Source organism: Macaca mulatta, chromosome 7 (genome assembly GCF_049350105.2).
Source record: "Macaca mulatta isolate MMU2019108-1 chromosome 7, T2T-MMU8v2.0, whole genome shotgun sequence".
In the NCBI taxonomy this organism is placed as follows: Eukaryota; Metazoa; Chordata; class Mammalia; order Primates; family Cercopithecidae; genus Macaca; species Macaca mulatta.
In genome coordinates, this window is record NC_133412.1 from 143,178,317 (window position 1) to 143,193,700 (window position 15,384).

The 15,384-nt window shown below is 45.2% G+C and overlaps 1 protein-coding gene across 14 annotated transcripts in view; it reads left to right on the forward strand.

The window, feature by feature from the left end:
- SMOC1 (SPARC related modular calcium binding 1) overlaps window positions 1-15,384 on the forward strand; it is a 150,438-nt gene that overhangs the window by 115,324 nt on the left and 19,730 nt on the right. For 8 of the 14 annotated variants that reach the window (XM_015143979.3, XM_077941301.1, XM_077941302.1 and 5 more), the window contains exon 8: window positions 14,693-14,885. In XM_015143979.3, the coding sequence (XP_014999465.2) occupies window positions 14,693-14,885 (193 nt within the window). Of the gene's footprint in view, window positions 1-13,892; window positions 13,992-14,692; window positions 14,886-15,384 lie in introns of all 14 variants that reach the window. The other 6 variants (XM_028851625.2, XM_028851626.2, XM_028851627.2 and 3 more) reach the window with 1 other exon arrangement.

The following is a 15,384-nucleotide window of genomic DNA, read 5'->3' on the forward strand; positions in this document are numbered from 1 at the left end:
AGTTAATTCTCATTCTGTGACCAAATGGAAGATATGAAGGTGAGCTCTCTGAGTTGTAATATACAGCACTTTTTTGCCTGAAACACTCACTTGGCATTTAACAGTTGCTTCTTTGAATTTCTTTTTCACTTACCCATGCATTTGATTGCTTTGGGGAATGATGGAGGAGAAAAGATCATCATTATTATCAGTAAAATTAGAATAGCACTGCCATAATAGCTACTTTGTGTCAGGTCCTGTGGAACTTTACATTTGTCATCTCACTTGAGCTTCACCATAACCCTTTGAGATAGCTATTGTTCTTGTCTTCATCTTGCAGATGAAGAGTCAGAGGCTGAGACAGAGGAAGTAACTTGTCCTGAGTCACAGCTAGGGAGTGGTTGGGCTGGAGAAAACTAGTTATCCTTGGAAATAGAATGTCTGTCTTCTTTGGTTGTATTCTCTGCATGTAGTAAAGTGGTGAGGTCGAAGTCAGTTGATAATGTTTGCTTCTGCTGAAGTTCTTCTGCTTTCATTCCTACTCTCCATTTGGATGAGAATAGGGTCATGTTGAGAAAAGGATTCTGGACAGGTCCATCCACCTTCCTTTTGCTGGGGTGGCCTGGCCACCTTTATTTTTCTCTGGCTGACCCCAGTTATATCTGTAAGGTTAGTGTATATGATAGGATAGTTGGGAGAGACCTAACAGTTCCCTGGGAGAAACTGAGATCAGGGATAACTGTTAGAGATGGATGACCTAGGAATCTCCTACTAAACTGGAACTTTTCCCATCGTGATCAACTGGTAATATTAACTGAATGCCTATCAATCTCTTTGATATAATTATATATTAAATATATGGTGCCACAAAGACCTGTAACGGGTTGTCAAATGGTCGCTTGCCTGTTTTTGAAAATAAAGTTGGGTTGGATCACAGCCACAGCCATATATTTGTGTAGTGTCTGTGAACATTTTCATCTAAATAGTAGAGTGGAATAGTTGTGACAGACCCTGTATGGCCTGCAAAGCCTAAAATATTTATCATCTGAACCTTTATAGAAAAGCTTTCTGGCTTCTGGCATATATGATTGAAATAGAAGCATTTGGATGGGAGTGTGTGTATGAGGATGTCTGGGGATGTCTTACTTAAGTTTTCAGGCAGGAGGATGCTTCCTAACATGCCCAGGTAAGCCTGCATCAGCACAGGAGCTCTGAGGCAGCTCACAAGGGTCTTCACCATCTCACACAAACCTTTTCCAAGCTTTAATGTCCAGGTCTGGTGCATGCTGCCACAAACGGGTTGCCAAAAAAGCATCTTGAGGTTTGGCTTTCTTAGGCATGGTTTATCTCCACTACACAACTGGTTCCACTGGGCAGCTGAAGTTTCGCATGTAGCGGAGATAAACCATGTAATGGCAAAATCATGGACTTTGGTGTCAGACAAACCTATAACCTGGTTTCCAATGCTAGCTTCCCACTGAGAGGCTTAGTGAGCTTGGGAAAGTTAATTAACTTCCCTGAGTCTTGATTTCCTTATATGTAAAACAAAGTTTTAGTGCCTTGCAGGATTTTTTTGTGAGGACTCAAGAGCATCTGTGTAATGCCTGACACATAGTAGGTACACCATAAATGATTTTTTATACCCAACAAAACACTAGTGACTCTTGGTGGAATATCTTTATGTCTTCTGCTAGCCACTTGTCACGTGTTATCATATTTGGTTTAACGAGAAGTCAAATATACCTTAATGATAACTTATATCTGGATATTTGGCTCTAGTAGGGACTGGAGCCTCTTGGCCAAACACCTGAGAAAGTTTTTCATTGAGTTTGATGGACTATCCTGGGTTCAGGTGTGCTTCAGCCTGCATTCCCCTGGGGAGGTTGCCATGGGACTCCGTGAAGCCCATTGGGTTGAGAGCTCTTCTTCTCAGCTGTCTCTCAGAGGCAAAAAGCTATCCCAGTTTCTTTTACACCCCACACATCCTTTTTTCACATTCAGACCCTGTGACGCCAGGTTTGTTTTCTGGCCTGGAGACTGTTGACATTGGAAAGGTTCCACTGGGCAGCTGAAGTTTTGCAATAACATGACACATATGCCTGCAGACTCTCCTAGTCTCCTTCTCTGCTCCTGGAAGTTTTGGCTCTTGTTTTTAAGGCTTTGTCATGTGTTCACTATGGTCAGTGTCACCTTTTGAGTACTTGGCAGGTTCAGCATTGACAGATTTGCTTCTTTACTCTTCTCTTCAGTTCTTGCCTCCATTGAACCTCTCCTCCATTGCATCTCCAGCGCACCAGGAATTCCTTTCGCATTCAGGAAGACAATGTACCTGGCCAGCTAATACCCTAGAACTCGAGAGCCGCATCTTCCCATAAATGAATGTTGGATGGAGCCTCTGTTCTGCTTTTATAAGGAAATATGAACGCTTGCTAAGTTTTTTTTTTTTAAATCAGGGGTTGGTTACCAAGGCATTTCTTAATATACCTAGTGTTTAAAATATTTTTTTACCATCTACATGTTACAGATGATAAAGATATGAAATAAGTGACAAGAATTAGGTTTCATCTAGTTCTTCATCTCATCTTCTCATGTTTCTAATTTGACTATGTGCAGGCACTTTCCTATGGCTCTGATTTACATCTTTGTTTCTATATGAAAAACTTCCACCCTTTCTCCTCTGGGCAAGTATAATCTCTCAGGAAATATGGTCATGCAGCTCTTCTCTGTGCAGCATAGTAATGTTCCCAAGGCCCACCACTCATTTCCTTCTGCCCTGGGGGCTTGACTCTGTGGCCTCAAGTGGAGTGGAGTGGTGTGACTTCCCTCTTTGTTTTGTCATCTCTTTCTTTCCTTTGTCCCTGTTTTTTTCCAGTTAACTTCTTCCATGATCTGATCAAGGACTTCAAGGAGGCCCTAGACCCTGGCCCTGTGAGTTAAATCCAAAAGGGCCATGCCTTTCCTCCCCTGCCTCTTAGACCCACAGCGCTTCCTTTTCTACATCATTGAAGGGAGCAGCTCATGGTGACTCTGCTCCCTGGAGACACAGCCATCAGCACAGACACAAGGTGGAAATGCATTTCTTTTAAGTTTTACCATGAAAGTGACACCCTGGCCTCCTCGTGCATGACTGTGACTGTGTTTGCTCAAGTCACCTGACCTGTCACAGGTAAGCTGTTCACAGTGTCAGAGTGCAGCTCTTCTAGGCCTGCTTCAGGCCCCTTGACCACGTCTTGGATTGCTCCTTCCTCACCCAGGAAGTTCCTGCTGGGATAGCTGCTATGACTAGGACTTGGGGTCACTGAGGCATCTGCACCTCCTGGCTGGATTCCTCCACCCCCCAAGCCAGCACTCTTGGCCCGCCTAGAAACCGCTGACTGATGTAATGACTTGAGGCCTGGAAAAATAAACAGCTCGCAGGGAAACCAGCGGTAGCCATTGTAAGCAAATACCCCATGGCCACCTGGAATCTCGCACATGACGTGATTGGAAGGAAGAATGAGTAATCCACTAACGTTAGCAGCCGAGGATGGGTCTGGGCTTGTGTGCATTTAAAATATCTATATAAAAACACACACTGGATATTTATTTCCATAACTGGCCTTCTGGATGTCTGCCCATCTCTCTCATGCAGGTGCCTTGGTCAATCATGGCCAGTAGAATTGAGCTGGGGATGGGGGATGGGTGGTCATCCCTATGGCTTTCTCCATGGCAACAAAGGCCTTGTTCTTTCTTAAAATTTCCCTTTGCGGAGAGAAGCAATAAACACACTTGGAGGCCCCAGGGAGCCTAGCCGCACAGTCCATTTTTACCTTGTTTTAAAATTAGCTTTCCTGGTCGCCTTGCTCCTTTGCCCCACGTTGTCTGCTTGGAACACAAAGGTGTGGGAGGGTGAAGGGATGTGCTGCAGGACCCAGCACTGGGACGACGTGCTGCCCCAGCAAGGGTTCTGTTTCTGTTTCTGGAGGTGAGTGTGTCTGCTTTTTAATGTTTGATAGCAAAACTATGTGCCCTGGTATTTTCTTTTGGCCTCTGCTGCTAAGACACTGAAATTAAAGATCTTGCCCAGGTATTGCCATTGGCTCATTCCAATTTTCTGGAAGTCAACTACAGTCTCTGCTTAGATCTGAGGGTCCTTGTTCTGTGTTTATTTGTAAAGTGGCTTTGGAAGTAGATGGGGTCTACATCTCATAAACACACTCACACATGCAACACTCATGTTTTGCAGAGTAGAGAGTGAAGTTGTGATACTTTATTTTGATAAATTTAAATAGCTCTTTCATCTTCCACCTTTGTCTGTGCCTTCTCCTCCCTTTCTGTCTAAATTTTTATTTGCTAGAACTTGCTCTTGAAAGTACAGAGACTGTCAGGTTAAGGCCAATGAAGTTACTGAGAAAAACTAGAAAAAAGGCAGCTTGCTATCTCTCAGTACTTGTCATTGCAAAAATACTGTGAGGTATTTCATATTCTTTTTGGTGGAAGGGTCATGTCTGCTCACTCAATGCTATGAGTCAATAGAGATGGGAACTTTTCTAACATTTGAGTGGATACGAGTCAGTGATGCCTTGGGGGAAAAGTTAAAAAGAAAAATGCCTGCATGCTATATTGGTACAATCCATCCTGGATGAAATATCCTCTGTAGAATTTCGATCTTGTTCTTCCCTGCCCCGTAGGAACTCAGTCTCTGTGTGGGAAGGAAGCGGTCACCACTTCAGACCATGGTGAGACATGCATGACCATTTTGGGTTACACAGAGAGAAACTATTTAGACAGGCTGGTTGGTTTGTAATTTTCCCTTACACCTCCTCACCCATGACACTTCATCCCAGCAGCACGCCCTACTTACAGTGCCAACTGTAAACATCCCTGTGACGAGGTGCCCTCGGCCAATGTCGGGGATATGGGGTGGATGGTGTTACTTTTGTGCTGAAGATGGGATATCCAAGACACAGCAGGTTAGGTGTGGCTCACAGGCCACATAGCAGGGTTGTGGAAAGAGGTATGAGGTACAAGGGAGAACCTGAGAGCACCGAGCAGCCTTCCCTTTAACCCAGCCCCTTCCTGGTGCTTGGAGTTCTACTGGGACTTGGGAAGCTAAGTTTGGATCTGGCCCCTGAGTCATGGGGAAGTGCACATGATTTTGTCTAATTGTAAGACTGTGGGCCATTAGAGTGAGAAGGGCCTGAGAGTCAACTAGCATTGCCATTTAATTTTAAATGAAAAAACAGGAGCCCAGACTTGCTAAGGGCCTTGTTCAAGGTCATAGATCCATCAAGAACTATCATGTGCTGAGGCCTCTGTTTGACTCTGAGGGGTCAAAGGATGAAATACAAGGAACATTTAAGGCAGGAGCTGACCATTGGGCAGTGGTGCACCAAAGGAATGGGGGGTGATGGTGAGGTCCCCCCAGTGGGGAGGAGTATTTTATCACTGACATTGTTTTGAATTGCTGGCATAGTGATTATAAAAAGCAGATAAACTGTTAGCTATATGTGCATTTTTTTTTTTTTTAGTTTACCTGCAGACCTAATACCCCTTTATTGCCTGCCCCTGGAGCATACTGCTCCACTACCTTGCCCTTGGTCAGCTACTGGAGTCCTGTTGAGGAGACTGGTCACTCATAGGGATAAGGCAGGAAGACCATGTTTACCCCACACTACTACCTTAGACCAGCTAATAGGAATAGTAGATACCATTAAGCAACTTACTATGCCACCAGGTTTAATATTTTTCACATATGATTGCATTTAATCTTCACAATGACCCTATGAGACATGTGCAAGAGTTACATTACTTTTACATGTAAGGAACCTGGAATTTTGAGAACTTTAACTGGCCAAGGTCACAGGGCGAACAAGGGGTAGAGCCTGAATCATTGACCACAAAGCCCATGCTCTTGACTGCCTATTTTGCCTCTATTCCAACTGTTTCTGACTTTAGAACCTTCTAACATGTCAGACCCTTGGATAGGAGTGTGCAGGAGGAGTGATAGGCACTTACTGCTGCTTTCAGCCTTGCCAAGGAAGCCCAAGTATTCCCTCACGCCCTATCTCTAGTTCCCTCTGACTGCCCTGAGGTCTCTCTGGCATGTGGGAGCAGTCCTCCAGTTGAGCTTTTAGACCATCCTCACATCTCCATTTGGGCTGGAGCTGCAGACAGTTCTCTTGGCCAGTGAGTTAATCAGAAGGGTGCTCCCTCCAGGGGGTTCTCTCAGGTCCCTTTGTAGGTTACAACTGAGGGATGATGTTATGTTTTTTGCTTTCTTTTCCTGCCTATTCTGTGGGGGAAAGGACTTTTTAGCTTAAAGGAGATGGAAAAACTCATGTAAACAGAAGTGTGACTTTAATTTGTGCAAATTCTGTTTCTATTCTCTCCATATCCACCCACTACCTGATACAAACCTGAGCACAATTTCAGAGGCTGACTGTTCTGTTTGCCAGCGACATTGGCTTTTTCCTTGCCCTGGTAGGGCCTTTCCTTTTCTGGGTCAGTTGTCTGCCCTGTGTTTGGAAAGGAGCCCTGAGCAATGGTTCTGTGGTCTCCCTTTCTTCAGGGGCTCCCAGAGCCCCTGCATAACTCTGAGTCACATAAATGTTGAGAAATTGGGAATTGGCAATGGCCAAGTGGCACCGAGTGGTGTGTGGGATGGAAAGCCATGGTAGCAGGGCAGAGTCGGCCCGGCAAATGGTGCTTGGAAAAATGATCCTCTGGGGGCCACTTAGCCCGTCCTGTGAAAAAGTGCAAAGTCCACAAGTAAGAAAAATAACCTGTTCACATAGTTGGCTTGAAACCATAGGTGCTAAAACCCCATGTGGCTAAATAAACAGCAAGGGCCTGCTTAGTGATGTTCCATAAATCACTGAGTCCAGCAACCCTTCCCCGGGGCACCGCATCTCGTCCCTGTGCTAGCCCTTCTGAAACAGCAAAGTCAGTTCCTTACAACCTGGTCCTATCTTTCTCTCTTTTACTCCTGCAGTGCCTTCCTCTGCCAAATTCTCAGCCACCCGACGGTTCTGGAACGCTCCCGACACCACACTCTCACATGCTCACATGCTGACCTAGAGAATCCTGAGACTGGAGCCATGCGGTTTCTTATGCCTCTGGAATTTCATATTGTAATTTAGAAAGGTTGTTTTCAACCCACAGTTTGATATTTTGGGTTATCTTTCAGCATTTCATTCATTTTTGATAAGAGACTAGGTGGGTGTGAAGTATTTGAAGGGGTTTCAGGGTCACTGTAGGTGACACACTGCTAATTTTTTCTTTAATATTCTTGGCTCAGTGGGACAACTCCTTTTGCAATGAAACCTAAGTAAGTGCCTCTCATTTTTCAGTCTGGGTAACATTTTAATTGATTTTTCCCCTAAGAAAATCCAGTGCTTGATGGTCTGGGTTGTGTGTAGCATTTCCCAGGATGTGTCAAAGGGATAGATACTCTTTTTGCAGCCTCTGTGGGCTCATCCCCATGGTTTATTCAACAGTGGGCAGCCCTGTCTTTGAAGTGTCAGACTAGAATTCTGTGGGAGGGGTGACATGATGGGGACTCAAGCAATAGAAGGGTTCTTGGACTAAGTACCCTTTATGAATCTTGTACACCAGAGGTTCCATGGCTCTCCTATAGCTACCAGAGGTGGGTGTGGTGAAAGCTCAGGAAGGATGTGCAGAGTCCTAGTTTCCAGGAACTTGCATCCAGTGAAACAGGGCACTGAGGACAAGGGGCAGATCCTGCACAAGGGCCACACTGCTTCTAGCCTTGTTCTGGGTGGGGCCTCAGGGAAAGCTTTGGGGACGGAGGATGGCCTTGAATGAGGGTAGGCTAAGATCTCATGGTTTATTCTTTCTGCTTGCTATGTCTTAGAGCATTTTTCTGGCCTCTCCAGCACCTGACATGATGCTAGCACCCAGTACATATACAACCAGTAACATCCTGGGTGATAACCTGGGTCTACAAGGTCCCAGTCCTTTTTTGTGTCCTCTTCCTGGGCCCTAATCTTATTTGCTACTCAGGATCCTGCTTTAGGTCCTCCTCTCTCAAGACAATGTCAGTTTACTTTTTCTGTAGTCTAAGGAACTCCCTGTCCGGATGGCCAGAGTAGGTACCTTGGTTACCAGTCGAGCCTCCACTGGGAGAGCCTCTGGTTCTTTCTCTGGGAGGACCGCATCATTCAACAAGGCATCTTCCCAGTCCACGTTTTTATGGCTTGTGACTCTTCTTCAGTTCTTCTGCATATGGCTCTCTGTAAGATTAGCCTTTTTTCTTGCACTCATTTTTCAGATGGACTTTACGATGCTTCATGTCATAGGTCAATTTGGCTAGGCCATCCTGCCCGGTTGTTTGGTCAAACACTTACCTAGATATTGGTGTGAAGGTATTTTGTGGATGTGGTCAACATTTACAGTCAATTGACTTCAAATAAAACAGATTCCCATTCATAATGTGGGTGGGTCCCATCCAATCAGTGGAAGGGCTTAAGAGCAAAGACTAAGGTTTCCCCAAAAAGAAGGAATTCTGCCTCCAGACTGTAACATCGAAATCCTGCTTGAGTTTCCAGTCTGCTAACCTGACCTATTGATTTTGGACTCAAGACTGCCCCATCACTCTTACCTGAATTTCTAGCCTACTGGCCTGCCCAACATATTTTAGACTTGCCAGCCTCTATAATTACATAGCCAATTCCTTAAAATATTACTCTCTCTCTCTTTATGTATATGTGTGTGTATCTATAATCTATAGATATCAAGCGCTTGTGCCTGTGCTGGCCCTTCCAAAACAAATAGATACATAGATACACACACACACACACACACACACACCTGTCTCTATTTTCCGTTGGTTCTCTTTCTCTGCAGAACCCTGAGTGACACAGACTTTCTCTGTCTACCATCTTCTCTCTCCACCCGTCTCCCCCTTTACCCCCGTCTTCCTCCATCGCCATGAGGTTCCCATGTTCTTTCTCCAAAATGTTTATAGCATAGCTGGCCAACCAATAACTGCTGACTACATGTGCAGAAGGTGCTTTGGTGCTGGGTTACCCAGGATCTCAGCTTTTCTGTCTGCTGCTTTCTTCAGCAGTTCCTCCTCTGGAAGGCAGTGTCTAGAAAAAAAGGCCAGCCCAAAGAGCCGAAACTCAAATCTTGTAATGTTTATGCTTTTTGGCCATTTTTGGTCTAAACCAAAAAAGAAGAGAAAGGAAAAAGATGATGAAGAAGAAAAGGTTTCCGGGATAAAAGACTAAACTCTGGGCTAGCATCAAGATTGGGTATTTAGGTTATCCATGCTTTCCTTTGTTCCCAATCACCACGAGTAATTGAGAGGCACAGAGGCCTGGGCTGGTCCTAGCTGATAGGGCCGATAGAGCTGTGCTCTAGGCTTACCCCATCTTGGTGGGATGTGAAAGAACCGGTGCCCTGGGCCTGGAGACAGGGTTCATGTTTATCTGGTCCAACCTCTTTTTTCCTCTCCTGTCTCCTGCCCTGCCCACTCCTGCTGGACTTTGGTCTTTCTTCGCCATGTGCAATTAGTGGTGGACAGGGTTGTGTGCTTTCTGGTGACAAGGAGTGGACATGGTTTCACTTCTATTTGAGTATTTACCATGTGCCAGACTTGGTACTGGGCAGTTTGCTTGGATGTTTTTCTCTTGTGTTTCTTCTCTTAGGCAGTCAGAGGTTTGTCACTGACGTCTTAGCCACTCATTGCCAAGTGCGGAATGACCTGACTCTCACTTCCCTGCACCCTCTGAGGGACAGGATTATAGGCAGGCGTGTGAGTGTGTATGTGTGGTTATGTGTTTCCATGCCCCACTGGACAGCCCTGATTGTTCCCTTTCCCCTGCTGTTTATGGCTTCCAGATGTTTACAGATGGTCCTGGCCCATTCTCATAGATACCTGGCCAGACCTTCTAATCTTGTCATCTCTCCCTGAATGTTCCTGAGCAGAGATTATTTTAGAACAGTGTGTGTCTACTTCTGGGGAGCTCCCTCTCTGAACCCAGGATCACAAAGAGACCCATGAAATTGGTCCCCTGTCTTGCATTCTGAAAGGGGACTTCTTGGTACCTAAGAAAACTGATAGATGTGAATTTTAACATGCATTTGGGATCCAGGTAACGAGAAGGACAGAGGATGGCAGTGGCCCCATGGGTGGGCTGGCTTTTTGGGTCTGCCACTTCCTAGTTCTGTGATCTTGATCCAGTGACTCTGCCAGTCTGTGTTTCTGCATCTTCCTTTATTCAGTGAGGATAAGAAGAACATATTTTAGAGGCTTGTTTGAGTTTGAAGTGAGTTAATACAAGCAAACTGCCCAGTACCGAGTCTGGCACATGGCAAATTTTAGAGTTCTGCAAAGGTGGGTGAGTTACAAATTTGGGTCCTCAGATATGGAATAAGTTTATGACCTGTGGTAGTTACTGATTAGCGTCTGCATGACCCATAACCTCTAGAGAAGCCCTTCAAGAATAATTGATTGGTTGATTGAAGGGCTTACAGGGCTACAAAAACATGTATAAGGTAAGTTGATGAATAGTTGAGGAGGTCTAGATGTTTCAGTTATCTGTTGTTGTGTGACAGACTGCTCCAAAATGTACTGGCTTACCATAAAAATAATTTATTCTTTCTAATGTGTCTGTGGGTTGGCCGGGTACTTGTTTTATCTGCATTTACTCCTGGATTCATCCAGGTGGGGGAGGATCAGCTGGGCTGGAATGTACAAGGTGACCTCCCTCTCACATCTACTCGCTGAGTTGCTTCCCTTTCCTCTCTGTGGCCTCTTGTTCTCCAGTAGGCGAGACCAGCTTCCTCCTGGTGATCTCAGGGCAGCTTCCACAAAAGTGAAAGCCAGAGCTGCAAGTCTTCTTGAGGCCTCGGCCTGACACACAGCATCAGCGTTGCCTCCAACATTCTATTGGCCAAAGCAAACCAGAGTCCATGTGAGGGGTCCACACAGGGGCATGATCACAGGGAGGCACAGTTCAGTGAGGACTGTTTTGTAATGAGATGAACTATACTGAGTAAAAGAAAAATATAGGTTAGAATAAAAATCAGATTATTCTGTGTCAAGATGATCTCGCAGAGAGGTGAAGCACCCAGCCAGTGTTGAAATGTCAGCTCTACCACTTCCTAGTTCTTTGATCTTGATCCAATTTCTCAGCCAGTCTGTGTTTCTGCATCCTTTTCTGTTCAATGAGGATAACAACACTGCCTTTAAAGGTTTGTAATGAATTTGAAGTGAGTTAATACAAATAATGCACCTAATACCAAGTCTGGCCCATGGTAAATACTCAAACAGATGTTAGCTATTTTTATTCATTTTATAGTTCTGCAATGGTGGGTGAGTTAAGTTTGGTATTAAGTTTTCTGCTTCTGAGGCAAAGAGAGAAAAATATCCAGGTACAAGATCTGTAGTTTGCGTAGGTTGAGAAGATATCATTGTTTAGAAGAGGCTGTGCTGTGTCCAGAACATTTGGTTTTGAATGCAGCAGATTTGGGATAGTCTACAAAGACACTGACATAGAAAAGCTCACTGTAAAAATAAATTTATTTGTTTCCTAGAGCAAATGGTTAGAGGCAACACTGTCTAGAGGTTAGCAAGTCAAGCCTGACTGTCAGGATCCCCGGCCCTTCTCTCTCCTGGCTGAGTGAACTTGGGAAAATCCATTAATCTCTCCAACATTCAGTTTCCTTGTCTACAAAATGGGCATAATAATAGTGCCTACCTCATATGGGCAAAGGATTAATCAGGTAAAGCCCTTAGTCTATTGCCTGGCACATATCACTCAATGAATGTTTGTTTTTATTGTTATTAGTTGTAAAGATGATTTTAAGGGAGATTTTCTCTTTGCTGTGAGACAGACTCACTGTGTACTCTTCACAGAGGGTTAGTGCTATTATGATAAATCACTCCTGTCTCTTTCTTAGAGGCACCTGGACTTGCAGATACTGTAATGAAGTAATAAATCAATAATAAAAATAATAAAATAAAGCCTGCATTCAGGCTTTTAAAAAAATTCTTTGCTATACCCCATTTTTCCAAATTAGTGAGCTTTATCATTTCTATTATTTTATTTTATTTTATTGAGACAGGGTTTTACTCTGTGGCCCAGGCTGTAGTGCAGTGGCATGATCATGGCTCACTGCAGCCTCAACCTCCTGGACTCAGGTGACCCTCCCACCTCAGCCTCCTGGGTAGCTGGGACTACAGGCATGTGCCACCACACTGGCTACTTTTTGTGTTTTTTGTTTTTGTTTTTGTTTTTTTTTGCAGAGCCAGAGTCTTGCTATGTTACCCAGGCTGGTCTCAAACTCCTGGGGTAAGCAGTCTGCCTGCCTCAGCCTTCCCAAATGCTGGGATTATAGGCATGAGCCACTGAGCCTGGCATTTTAATGATTTTATTCTCCATGGAACTTCATAGACACTGACTATAAACAGCTCAGAACAGCCTTCAAGGACTTCCAGAAATCCATCAACAGGGCCTTAATCACGGGTCTGTGCCTATTCTTAGATGGCTCCTGTCCACATTTCCTAGGGTCTTGGGACCCCCAGTGGTGTGAAGTCAGGTTCATTATTCGCTCTGCCCCTGGGGAAGATCCCCCCTTCTCTCTTTGCCTCTTGCTTTCAGTCAGATTTATAGCTTTAGAAGGTTGGCCTGGAGAGTCTTAATTTAAAGCCTCTGTCAGAGGTTGTTACATGAACGTGGTGCCAGTAAAAAGCTGTTTTCCTTTGGTTTTGCTCCTCTGTTGCCTCTTTCATGGCATGAAATACGACGTAGGAAAATAAGGCTACCAAATTGGGGTTGGGGGAGCTATTGAAAAATTCTTGCATAATCCTCTTGAAGTTGCCATGGCACCTTCCCAGCCAGGGGCTGAAGTCAAAATGCTGGATCTTTAAGCCAGGTTTCCCAAGGCCCCTCTCCCTGCTCAGTTTCTGTCTCTTTCCTGCCTCTAGATGCTGTTCTGGTGGTAGTCACAGTTGGAGGCAGAATCCCAAGTCTGATGTCTGTCGGCTGTTTGAAACTCCTCTTCCTCTAGCCAAGGAGATTCTGTTTAGCTTTTCTATATTTGCATTATGAAAACAGTAGTTTTTTTTTTTTTTTCACTTCCCAAATTCAAAATTACATTTTCTATTTTAATAGTGAATATGCTATATGTGCCTGCCTCCTGGCCCTTAGATATTTTTATGCCCCTAAGGAAATATTTTTACCCTGCAACGAGAATCACCAGGCTATTGTTTTCGAGCATTTTCCTAGCAGTGAGACATAGCATTGTTTTTCTGTCATCTGACTTATCTGTAAAACTGCACTGAGCTACTTTGTGTCTCTGTGTACTCCCATGGCTTGTTTAAACATGCACGCTCTACCTATATGTGTGTCATTAACAGAGCCATTATTTCAAGGAACTTGGCTTCTTTAAAGTGGAGTTGAGTGTCTGTTATTTTGATTGCTTGTGCTGTTGTTCAGTGCACAGCATGGTTCTCCAGGTTGCTGATACCAAGCTCCTTGCTCTTAAGAAGGGTATTTTTGTAACAATCTGTAAACATTCAGTGGGATGCCCAAGACTACATTCCTGTCAACTTCTTCAAGAGAAGAGTTGTAGAATAGTGGTATGAAAAAAATACAGTGGGTAAATAAACAAGTAAATGAAAAATAAAGTAATAGTACAGGTTTATGATGTGATTCTTTTGTTATCAAAAAAGAAGATGTGTGCACCTGTATTTCCATGAGTGTATGTACGTAAAATCTAGGGAAGGTACGGTGTTTAACTTTGGCAGGATTATAGGTTTTTCCAAAGTTTCTTTTTTAAAACTTCTTTATAATAAGAAATCCAACACTATTTATTTTTAATAATTAAAACAAAAACAAAACCAGAAGAAAACAAAAAGGGAAGCCAGGCAGGCTAAGTGGTTGATTGGAAATAATTTTCAGGTAAGCGGCTGTGCAGATGTGAGACGCCCTGGAGCTGGCCATGCTGGACACAGCGTACCATGCACTGTCTCAGCCGGGGACTGGCTCGGGGGAAACCAGGTTTGACTGTTCAGACATGCTCATGTGTTCCTGAGGCTGCTGAGTGCAGACACCATCCGGCTGGGCCTGTTTTCTCTCCCATTGGATGGAAGCAGCATTGTGTAATTCACTGAAATTCACTCTACCTGCTTTGCTCAGCAGTGTTGGAGGGTGGGGAGGAGCCAAGGCTGGACCTTGTTTCTGCTCCTCCTGGGTGCCGAGCGTCACTCCACATGAGGCTGATGGCGACGGCTCCATCCTGCTGTGTCTGGGCTTGGAAGGGTCTACGTGCACAGGCATTCCTGTATCAGCTTGCAGGGTAGCCAGGCTCCTGCACCCACCTTTCCTGCAGCCCATAGACAGCATCCATAGGAGCCACTCTGAAAACAGTAAGATATTCCACCTTCCGGACAAGCTGCCACTCTGAGAAGGGGCATCCCTGGAGTCCCTGGCTGGCTTGTTGCTGCAGTTGAACCTATTTGGTGGGAATGCTAATGAATGCTGGCAGCAGAGATGGCCACAGGGAGGTTCTGAACCTCTAGCCCCCTCAGCGTGCGCTGACATGGGAGACAGCTCTCCGTGGTAATTCATCAATGGGGCAGCTCATCAGTTCCTTGGGTCCAGGCCTGGTCCTTGCTACTTACTTTGGGTGCTGGACACAGAAGCCAGGAATGTTAAATCACAGGAGTGATAGTCACCACAGGCTGTGTCTTCTCTTGCAGAGAAAGTCTACTCGTGTGACCAGGAGAGGCAGAGTGCCCTGGAAGAGGCCCGGCAAAATCCCCGTGAGGGTATTGTCATCCCTGAGTGTGCCCCTGGGGGACTCTATAAGCCAGTGCAGTGCCATCAGTCCACTGGCTACTGCTGGTGTGTGCTGGTGGACACAGGGCGCCCGCTGCCTGGGACCTCCACACGGTAAGCCCCCCAGGCTGAGTCCTGGGAAAAGGGACCTGCTGGCTGTTAGGCATGCTGGCATCTCCCAGCGTTCCTGCCCTGGTTTGGTGGGAGTGCCTGGGAGAGCAATGTTTTCAACGAGTAGAAGACTTTCAGGTAGAAAGACCCTGGGACCTGGATTCTGGTCACAGGCCTGTCTCTTTCTAACTTAAGACCTTGGAACAGTACTTAACCTCTCTGAACGTCAGTTTCCTGATGAGATTATTGCCCTTTCTAAGCCACTCAGTTCCATGGATCAAAAAAGATACTGCGTGCAGCTCAAGTATCATTGTTATTATGCTTGAGTGGTTGAAATGACATGCCTGAACATGTCGCAATGGGAACACTGATGCTAAGATTGCCTTGTAGCTGCCGGACAGCGCAAGGGATATCGTGCTGCCCACCTTTGGTGCTTTAGGCTTGGTGACAACATAGATCATTGCTGGGCAGTAGTGACTGAAGTAGGCTCAGTTGCCTGCCC